Genomic DNA, 10,817 nt, shown 5'->3' on the forward strand with positions numbered 1-10,817 from the left:
CCAGTCACATGTAGTCAGTGTTCCTCAGTCAGTCAGTGTTCCTCAGTCAGTCAGATGTTCCTCAGTCAGTCAGTCAGTGTTCCTCAGTCAGTGTTCCTCAGTCAGTGTTCCTCAGTCAGTCAGTCAGTGTTCCTCAGTCAGTCAGTGTTCCTCAGTGTTCCTCAGTCAGTCAGTCAGTGTTCCTCAGTCAGTGTTCCTCAGTCAGTCAGATGTTCCTCAGTCAGTCAGATGTTCCTCAGTCAGTGTTCCTCAGTCAGTCAGATGTTCCTCAGTCAGTCAGTCAGTGTTCCTCAGTCAGTCAGTCAGTGTTCCTCAGTCAGTGAGGAGGAGACATGAGAGGAATCTTACTTCTGTTAGCGTGAAAGAATTACTGGTGAACAATAGAACCTGTGTCACCTGGTACAATGTGCTGGTCCGTGTTATACCAGCAGTATTTGGTTGATTTCTACTCCAGAATTCTTGTGTCTTTTGTAATCTAAGTATGTTGTGGAATGTGATCTATAAAGTCTCAGTTGGACTAGAAGCAGGTGAACAGGCTGTAAACAAAGTCCAGATCATGGCAGCTGCTCTGAGTTCACTAGTGGACAGAGATACACAACAGTAAGTTTACATTCACTAAATTCAAACAATAGTAATGTTCCATCTAACTGTGAAAAGTAATCCCCCGAGCCCTGCTTTCTACAGTCCCCCGATTTGTCCAGAAATACTCCACACGGTGCTCTGGGGTCTTGGATTCTCTGCTGCTGCAGTTTGTGTTTACAGGTTGGGCGACTGGACCAAGATGGCGGCTGTATTTCCTGCACCGCGGTAGCCTATGTGGCGTCTACTCTTTATTATGTCTGTGTATTTCATCACTCGTTCTGTTGATCAGCATGCATGTAGATCAGGGGTGTCCAACCTCGGTCCTGGAGGGCCGGTGTCCTGCAGGTTTTAGCTCCTCCCAGCTTCAGCAAACCTCAATCTGATGTTGATCATCGTCAAGCTTGTAAAAAAAGCCAAGTGACGAGGCCTTATTGCATTCAGGTGTGTTGCAACTGGGAGAACCCTGAAACATGCAGGACGCCGGCCCTCAAGGCCCGGAACTGGGGAACCCTGAGGTAGAGAGAGCCCATATGGAACCTGTATTGGCTGCCTATTGACACTCTATAAGTAAAATAAAGAAAGAATTACCAGAATTCGTTTAACTAGAAGTTTGTTTTTCTACATTTGTTTTTATTATGCAAAGTGTGAAGCACAACTCCAAATCCTACACAGGCCAACATATCACAATGTTCTCAAATGTTTTGAAGAAAGAAAGATGGAAGCTGAAACATCTGCCCAGAAAGGAATGAATCCTTTCACATGCTTTTAAGACTATTTTCCCTGAAGCTCATAATATAACATTTTATCACTGCTTTGACATCTTTTGCAAGTCACTAATAATCAGATTACATTTGATCCCACATCACAGAATAGATCATCATAAAATCTGATTAGAAAAAAGAAAGGAAGTAACTCTGATGTATTGTGTCCATACTGTGTTACAAATGAACGCACTTGAGGTGGTTTTTAAAGTAATAAATACTGAATCTGTAATCGAAGTCTCTATGTTTAACATATCTGAACTTGTTGTATTCTTTACCGTTGCCCTTGTGAGATTGGTGGAGGACGAACATGGACGCTGGATCATTGCAGGTGGCGACCATCAGGGTACCCAGGCCATCCGTGAAGATCTCTGCGGACAGAGGATATAAATATAACACTAATATAACATAAGGGGAAACTTGGAGCCTTAAGCTGGGGCCCCAAGTTTCCTACTGATTTCCTAATGAAAAATGGCGTCCGCTAGAATCCAGATAACATTTTAAACACAAAGAAATCCAGATGTATGAATCCGTGCCTGTTCATGAATCCAAGCACATTTCCTTTGTACATCCTGATCAACGTGGAATTGAGCACACATGTTGGAGAAGATGACTGCTCCTTGTCCTCACCCTCATTTAATTATGTAAATCATATTTAAATTAGCCCTGCACCTGAGATTCCCCTCTGCATCAGCAGAAAATCAAAACAAAACAATGAGTAAGACGAGATAGAAGAAGAACTTCAGAGGATGTGAATTGAAGACGCTTCTCGCCACGGGCACAGATTTACCTGCCTGTGGCGCCCTCCGGAGGGGGTGTTGATGCCTGTTTCGTTCAGCTCAGAGGGAGACTTTTATTTATGTAGATTGGCTATCCCCCAGTGGGTGCTCAATCTTTTCAGTGGCAGTGATCTTGATCACACACTGTTGTTGCACATTAATGCAGATGTGCACCGGGGGAAAGGTGAGGCCGATGAAGACATTTCACACTTTACACACGGGGTTATTAATATAAGTATTTTTCACACAGAGACAATCTGGGGCTTGTTACAAAGATCTGAAGCTGAAGTTCAACCAGCAAAAAGCAGCAAGTCACTAACTTTAACCACTGACTACTCTTCTCAGCTTCAGCGCTCTGTTCTTCATGTTGTTTAATTCTCTTTAACAAGAAATTCAGTCTTTATAGGTTAAACCCAAGGCTAGAACCTCGGCTAGTCATGCAGAACCATTTAATGTTTAAACAGTCAACCTAAAACTCAACATCTGGGCAACAAGAAACACCCGTCACTCACATGATCCAATGGTTTGGCTCACTTGAAAAATAGGTGGGTTCAAAGAAAGGATGCTATGACCTGAGGTGTTTAAAACATCGAAGTGTGTGAGTGTGTGTGTGTGTGTGTGTGTGTGTGTGTGTGTGTGTGTGTGTGTGTGTGTGTGTGTGTGTGTGTGTGTGCGCGTGTGCGCAGCAGGGAACACATAGACAATGATGTAGTTACTATGCCGGGCCACAGGATGACGCTATTACCTGTTTTTGTAATGAAATGACACAGACATGTGCAGAGGCCAATGCACTATAAACGTGAAGACAATGGAGAGCACCCGACATCCGTATGGACTGATGACACATCAGATGCTATCAGGGGAGAGTCTCAACTATTAAACTACCGATAGGGACGATATAACTAAAATATGGACCGCAAGTCATTCCAGCACGGGGGCGCCATGTTTGTTTACTGGCGCATGAGCAGAAGGAACTATTTACCACGAGGAGGGATACGTCTGAGCAGTAAGAGCGCTCCATAGCCCCCAGCAGTCTCTGCAGGGGAGCCTGAAAGAAACGTTTGACCTTGGGAGTATAAAAACTTCTCTGAAGCAGTGGATCTGCACACCGATGTCGTGTAAACGGACCCCTCAAATGTGAAGAAAGTTCTGCTAGTTTTTTAAACAGGACCTTTGCCTACGGTTCAGTCTGAGGAACCAGTTGTAGACAATAAATACCAAAGGCATCTAACTATTCTGCTTCAAGTTTCTAAGTAGCTGTGCAATCATATTTTAATTTAAAACACAGGAAGTTGACCGATGAGGTCAAACCTGCAGTTTAGTGTGAGAAGAGGAACGTGAGGTGTGAGACTGAGTTGGTGTGTGCGGACTCACCATGGTGCGCCACGCGCTGCAGTTTGGGGTCGAATCGAACTCTGCGTATGGCGTCGGTACGACCCAGGAAGAAGTTGGTTATTCCATTGACCAGTGCACATTGTGGGTAGCCTGGAAGTGAATGGTAGCTCTTTCCAAAATGTGTGTGCATGCAGCCACCCTCTGTTTCATTTCCTTCCTGATAGTTAACGGTGAAGAAATAGCGCCTCCCCACGACTGCTCCGCCCACCTGGAACAAACGTAGACCTGATCACACCTGTGTTCACATCCAGGAAAGTCCACTTTGTACGTGGACCATGTGCAGCATCAGGGTCTGGAAGTGATCAGATCAACAGCAGCACTAGGGTTTGCACATTACCAAGAAGGTAAAACGTTGGATCACATGTAAATGATTCACCTACGTCCACAATAAGCTTTTTTCCTGAACATGAATGTGAGCAGAACCACCACACCGTTCTCTGGCAGCTTCATTCTTTCATCCATTAAAGCTTCAGCGGGACAGATGATGTCCCACTGGAGTTCTTACATTTGTTCTTAGCTCATCGTGTCGTCAAACTGATGTCGTACAACCTTTTTTACTTCCAGCTTGCTCAGAGTAGCAGCTGATAATCCTAAAATACTGATCAAGTCACAACGTGTGAAGGAACCCTGACATGAATTAAGCAAAAGAAACCATCTGTGAGAAAGTGGAAAAAAAATAACAACAAAAAACTAGAAAGTAAACAAAAAGTTTGTTTTAATAATAATAATGTTTAGAAATAATAATAAATAATACAATTTGAGACACTTTTAAACAATGACTATTGAAAAATGTATCTTGATTTGTATTCTAGAATAATTTGAAATTTCACGGTTTGTAAATTAACTTATACTAATTTTGGGACGTAAACAAAGTCTCACCAGGTCCAGCTCAGGATTGGCCTCCATCACCTCCACAAATTTCTCAATCTTCGTTCTCTCTGAAAACAAAAAGTCGTCGTCCACCCACAGGAAGTACTTGGTGGTTACCTGGGAAATGGCCAGATTCCTCCCAGCGAACCAGCCCTGAGTGTGAGAAACATTTCACCGTTTATTTCTTTTCCTCATATCAGGTCCAAGGAAACACAGCACGGGATGTAGAATAGAATAGAATAGAAGAGAAGAGAATAGAATAGAATAGAATAGAATAGAAGAGAATAGAACAGAAGATCAGACTGGGCTCCTTCGGCCTCTGGTCTTGCTGGGGCTAACACCGCCCTGGGAGAAAGGATAAAGGACGCTCATGAGAGGAAGAGAGAGAAGCTTCAGGACTTGGTTGAGGACTGATGGAGGAACGGGTGGATGACCTGGCGGATGCCAGTGGAAGTGGGCAGTTTGGGATTTGAGACCCAGTCCCTGAGCAAGGCCTCCAGCTCACTGGGCATAACCGACACCAACCGGAGTAGAACCGCCAATAACAGCAGTAGAACGCCACTGGGACACAGGAAGAGCTGTGATCAGCCTCGGTCGGGTCGCCTGGAGGAGGGAGTCTCTTGTCAGACCCAAACCCCAGAGATTCCTATAAACCACACTGACCATGTGTCCAAGTTTGAGCTCCAGAAGACGCTTCTGTCACTTTAACTTCATTTAGAGGGAAAAGTAACAACATGCAAATACTCACATTACTGCAGTAAAGTAGTGCTGTGTAGTATTTGTACTTTGTTGACGATACTAATTAGTATATTATTGAGTATACTAGTCTAACAATGTAACTTCACTTATACTTCATACTGTAACTTGTAGTTACTTTATTGTCTGAAAACCTTTGGATACAGATGCTCTTTCACTTCCAAACCCTACAATGTATACATGTAGCAGCAGCTGTACTCAAGTACACATATTCAGCATGTTTTCCACCTCTGGAGTGTAATATCTTTAAACTGTGAGGAAGCTGTTCTGGACCTTTTCTGGAGGCATGATGTGGTGTTCCACGTTCTCTCCAGTGATGGCTTCAGGTTCCATGCTGTCGTCTGCGATGATGATCGGTATTCTGGGGTAATATTTCCGTATACTGTCCAGCAACAACCTCACTTTTTGGTATCGCATGAAGGTTTTCATGGTGATGGTGACTTGAGAGTTGATGTCTGAAAGAAGCAAACAAAGAGTGTTGCTGAAGCCATTTTTGTTTTCATCAGTTCTTCTCTTATGGGAATTCAATACAATTACGTTTTGGTTCATCAGAAGTAAAACAATTCTAATTCAAATTATAAATCACCGAATATTTCTGTAAATGAACATTGAATAGGAAACTACTTCATTTCTATATAATATATGTTATGTTCCTTTCTGTCGGTGGGAGGACAAACTCACGATGGAGGGCAGGACGCACAGGTTGGGACTCCCACCGACCAATTGCTATTTTAACATGTGGACAGGGAGGGGTGGGGAATTGAACCTTCAACCTTCTGATTGATAGACAACCACTCAGCCACAGCCACCCAACTTGTACCAGCTCTTACCAATGTGGAACCAGTGGTGGTTTCATGAGAGCAGCAGATTGTTGAGGCGTCTTTATCTTATCAGGGATTTATTCTACATTTCCTTCTTCTGTTTGAAGACAAATGTCTGTCCTTTCTGACAATCTTTGAACTGACTCGATGTTTGTTTTGAAGACAGTCAGAAAAGACAGTTGAGTCCAACCAGATTAGCAGATTAGAGACAAACAGAGACGATGGTTTCACACTAAAGGACACATTTAAAATACTTTTTTAGTAGGTTGACTCAGTACTTCAATCAGCAAAGTCTTTTAGTAAAGTGTATGTACTTGTAATTACTTCAATGTGATCTACGTACTGAGTAAAGGAAGGGGGTCTCCTACCTTTTCCCATGTCCCACAGGATTGGCACTTTAGGTTGCTTGATAGAAATGGAGAAAAAAGCTTCATGGTCCTCGAAACGGAAGTTAACTGGGTACAAAAGAACACAGGACAGGATCTTTCTTTTAAGAATTCACGAGTAGACACCAGGAAATAAACTGACTGCAGTTTGTATTGATTGATATCAATAACAATCAGTGACGTTCACGTCCTCAGGGAACATTTATACTGTTTAAAGACACTGAAAAACAGATGTGTGCACCTTTATGCGTCCATGTCTCCTTTGCATTGGAATGAGGAATCAGGTCAAGGCCGAGACATTTACATGTCCTTGTAAGACTGTCGATGTCAGCAGTTCTGCTGAGTGAAATCAGTGTGTTCAGTTCAGTCACTGAACAGATGTGTGAGGTTCCCTCAAACTTAGGCTATTTATTTTGGTTGAATTGATGGACACAGCGGAGGTAGAATTATATTACTTTGTACGTTAGTGAAGATTTTAACAGCATCAATGTCAATAGTAGAAACTTCACCTCCAGGAAAGGAGTCTGTAACTTCACTCCTGATCACCTCATCAACTCTGACTTCACTCTTGAATCACATTTACACTCCGCTTCAACCTTTCAAATGAACATACATCGTTTATGTGTTTTGGTTACATAAAGGTTTGGCGTTTACACAGAAACATTTTAAAAACAATGTGCGTTTCCATGGAAACAGCATAAAGGTTGAAAATGATGTAGTCTTGGTGTTGGACCTCTTGGTGAAACCGCACACACATGCAGCTTTAAACACTAACAATGGGAGAACGAAGTCATTCTACTGGACAGACGATTGGATCGTTGTTACAGAGACTGTCAACCATAAAACTACCAAGTCGCAGGAGAAGATTGACTGGGACTCATGGCTCTCTGGAGGAAACGTTCTTCTTATTGTTCGTACAGTCTGTGATGTGATTGAGCTGAAAGAGTTTTCCTCCTCGATGGATCACCTCGGATCAGGTGTGTTTGTGCATAACTGAGCACCAGGTGAGACTAAGAAGGAATGTCAGTCAGGAATGTTGCGTAAATCATAAAAGTTATTAGTTTACTGCACATTTTGGGATATGTGAGGCCGGTCAAAGACTCAGGTCTACAAAGGATGCAGCTCGTGAGCTGGGAGTCAGCTATAAACTCATGACAGGAAGGGATGACATGTGAACACCTGAAACTACGATCTTTATTAACAGTTGTAATATCATGAGAGTAAAACACAAAACACACTTCAGGTCAGGATCTCTAACTTCACATGTCTTCAGCACTTACCGAGGTCTTTGCTGTTTATGTGGTAGTCAGAGCTTTTGTACATCAGGTTCTCCAGCTGGTCGTTGAGGGTCTCCAGGCTACTCGACTCGATTGTCATCTCATTGGTACCACCACCTGGAGTTTATTCACGAGGACACATTTCACATCTTCGGTTAATGCCTGAGCACTCCATCATTTTCTTTCCAGGTCAGTCCACACGGGATCGTTAGAGTAGAGCCAAGCCCAAACATCTCCCCGGGGGGACGCCAAGACTCTTTCAACCCAACCCAGAGGTCATTCTCTGCCTGGTGTCCTGGACCAACCTCAGTTGGATCTTCCTGATTGACCTCGAACAGGAGGCGATTTGGGACATCCTAATCAGGTCCTCTCATCCATCCGGACTGGCTCCTTCCTGTCCTCCTTCAATTCTTCCAACTGGATAATACAAGCTGTATTCTCCAGGATCATCTTTGGGATTAGCCTCTGAAGGATGTAGTAGCTTATTTATGTTGAGTTCTGCCACTCTCACCACCTGCTTCATGTCCTCCTGGTTTCTAGTCTACAGACGGAGAACAGCTGGAGAACCACTGGAGAACCGCTGCAGCAAAGAGTGCTCAGTGACTGATGCACACAGCGCTAATTTATTGTGCAGAGACCCAATAAACAGTGTTGATCGACGACCTGATGCCAGAGCAGTTTGATGAGCTGATAAATCATGATCAGCTAGTCGATAGTCAGTGAATGTGATGAGCTAGTAGTGAAGGTCCTGTCCTGGAGATCTACACCACTCTGGCTCAACAGTCAGGACCAGTGATTTAAAGGTCACATTGTCAACATTCTCAGTTACACCAAGGAGTGTTTTGGTGACTTCTTCCATGGAAACGAAGAGTGGACCTCTCAGACGTCCTGTAGCTCTGAAGCTCATAAAGTCTGAGGGTGAACGCTCACCTTTGACTGTAGCAGATGATTTCAGCCTGCTGGTCAGGAAACCTCTGGAAACTTTCAGGGACACCTGTGACAAACACACCTGGGACTGGTTAGAGTATCCACACTGGATCATACCATCAAACTCCAGTCAAACCATCAACTCGTCCATCCAGTTCCTACTGCCTGACTCTGTGGCAACGTTTACCGCGTCACTTCGAGTGCAAGCACAGCTTCTTGGTTTTCATTTCAGAAACGTTTTGTGTTCAGACGGAAACATGTTGAAAATGAGGTCCAAACACACGGAAATGACAAAAACGCTGAAATCACCGTAGTTTTGCTGTGGAGTCATTAGTGGGTGCTGTTTCCTGTAATAACACCACTGATGTATAAACACACAATGTGAAGCTTTGAAGCTTCAAACTGTCTTATATCTTATTGTCAGTCTGTTGTTTGTGAGAAAAACAGTCTTCTAGATGATGGTGTAGAAAACTTTCTACATGATGGTGTAGTAAATGTACCAGATGATGGTGTAGTAAACGTTCTAGATGATGGTGTAGTAAATGTTCTATATGATGGTGTAGTAAACGTTCTAGATGATGGTGTAGTAAATGTACCAGATGATGGTGTAGTAAACGTTCTAGATGATGGTGTTGTAAATGTACCAGATGATGGTGTAGTTAAAGTTCTAGATGATGGTGTAGTAAACGTTCTGGATGATGGTGTTGTAAATGTACCAGATGATGGTGTAGTTAAAGTTCTAGATGATGGTGTAGTAAACGTTCTAGATGATGGTGTAGTAAACGTTCTGGATGATGGTGTTGTAAATGTACCAGATGATGGTGTAGTAAACGTTCTAGATGATGGTGTAGTAAACGTTCTAGATGATGGTGTAGTAAACGTTCTAGATGATGGTGTAGTAAACGTTCTAGATGCTCCACAGTGAGAGATTTTCCAAAAGGTTATTTTTTAGTCGCTGTGAGTAACATTGTGGTGTAAACGGATCCCAAAACGTCCAGATATTTTACCGTTGTTGTGTAAACGGGGCCTGTAGCTCTCCTGAGTACTTTGACGCTGGATTTTCTCTTATCGAGGTAACTTCAGCATTAATCCTGGGTTTTCTGTACTACGGCACTCGCTCACTTCTCACCAGGATAAATCTCCCCGGCAACTTACGCTGAATGTCTAACCTGCTCTCGAGCAGGTTACGTTCTCGATAAGAGGTCAGAGCCCCGCCTCCTGACCAATCAGATCTTTGGAAAATGCCCCGCCCATTCTTAAATGATGGTGATTGGTGGGCAGGTTCAACACTGAGCTGCAGCAGAGCAGAGAAATTAATTGAGAGTGATCTTTTTGACATAATAAAATAAATCCTGGTCTCTGAGGCTCTGAAGGATGTTTTTGTTCTAAGTTCCAGGTCTGTTTGTCTTTATGAGGTTCATGATCACACCTGACTGAACTGCAGGAACATGAAGTTATGGAACAGAACTACTCCTGCCTTCACGGTGATGAATTAATATTCCAACATAAAACAACTGGATGAAAAATGTAAAGTTAGAGAAGAGCAGTGAGGAAGTTCTTTCTGACACGTTTCTGCTGTAATAAAGTGAAACTGAGTGATCACAGTCCGTTTATATCTGATAAATTAATCTGGTATAATCTCACCAAGTCAGCATTAACAAGTCAGGAATGTTCTGGCTTTGGCTGCAGCAGCAGTGTTGCTTTATCCTGGTGGATGTGTTTTAATTCTTCATAATCTCAGAGAATAACTGATCCCTCAGTAATCTGTAAACTGCTCTGCAGGGTTTCTCCGTGTCTGTGATTGGTCAGACGCTACAAACTCCGCCCCTTTCACGTGAACGCACACACGTAGGTCTGGGTTGAACCAGCGGGTTGATAACCTGCTTGGTATAAGTTAACCCAGGAAACAGAGAGAGATCCTGGTTATGTTTATCACGGGTCGTAGTACGGGCCTCGGAAGTCCTCCATCATGTCTCTTTGTTCAGCTGGAGTGAGATTGTCGACACCACCCGATAAAGTTCTCTATACTGACTTCATGGCTGCTTCCATGGTTGTGCAGGAAGGTGAAAAGTTAAGAACCTTTTAATATCATACAGACCTTGTAGCTGCTTCTTTGTTCTGCAAACAGCCTCAAATCTGAAATGAAAACAAACAGATTAATTAGTGCTGCAGTTTCATTTATTTTCAGGTTCATGTTGAAGATGTTGAAGTTTTCAAGGGTGGAAATCCTCGTTTCATATCCGAGAACCTGATTCTTCCAGCT

At 43.1% G+C, this 10,817-nt stretch overlaps 1 protein-coding gene across 1 annotated transcript in view; it reads right to left on the minus strand.

Annotated features, from left to right (window-relative positions):
- Positions 1-1,177: 1,177 nt before the first annotated feature.
- Positions 1,178-10,817, minus strand: part of LOC308125136 (beta-1,4 N-acetylgalactosaminyltransferase 2-like) — a 13,776-nt gene continuing 4,136 nt past the window's right edge. Inside the window, exons 5-12 of the mRNA XM_080488658.1 lie at positions 10,653-10,690; positions 8,558-8,621; positions 7,631-7,744; positions 6,333-6,419; positions 5,417-5,598; positions 4,397-4,540; positions 3,497-3,725; positions 1,178-1,714 (exon numbers count right to left, since the gene is read on the minus strand). Coding sequence (XP_080344784.1) covers positions 1,521-1,714; positions 3,497-3,725; positions 4,397-4,540; positions 5,417-5,598; positions 6,333-6,419; positions 7,631-7,744; positions 8,558-8,621; positions 10,653-10,690 — 1,052 coding nt within the window. The 3' untranslated portion in view covers positions 1,178-1,520. The remainder of the gene's footprint in view (positions 1,715-3,496; positions 3,726-4,396; positions 4,541-5,416; positions 5,599-6,332; positions 6,420-7,630; positions 7,745-8,557; positions 8,622-10,652; positions 10,691-10,817) is intronic.

The sequence above is a fragment of the Lipophrys pholis genome (genome assembly GCF_963383615.2).
Source record: "Lipophrys pholis genome assembly, chromosome: 19".
NCBI lineage: Eukaryota > Metazoa > Chordata > Actinopteri > Blenniiformes > Blenniidae > Lipophrys > Lipophrys pholis.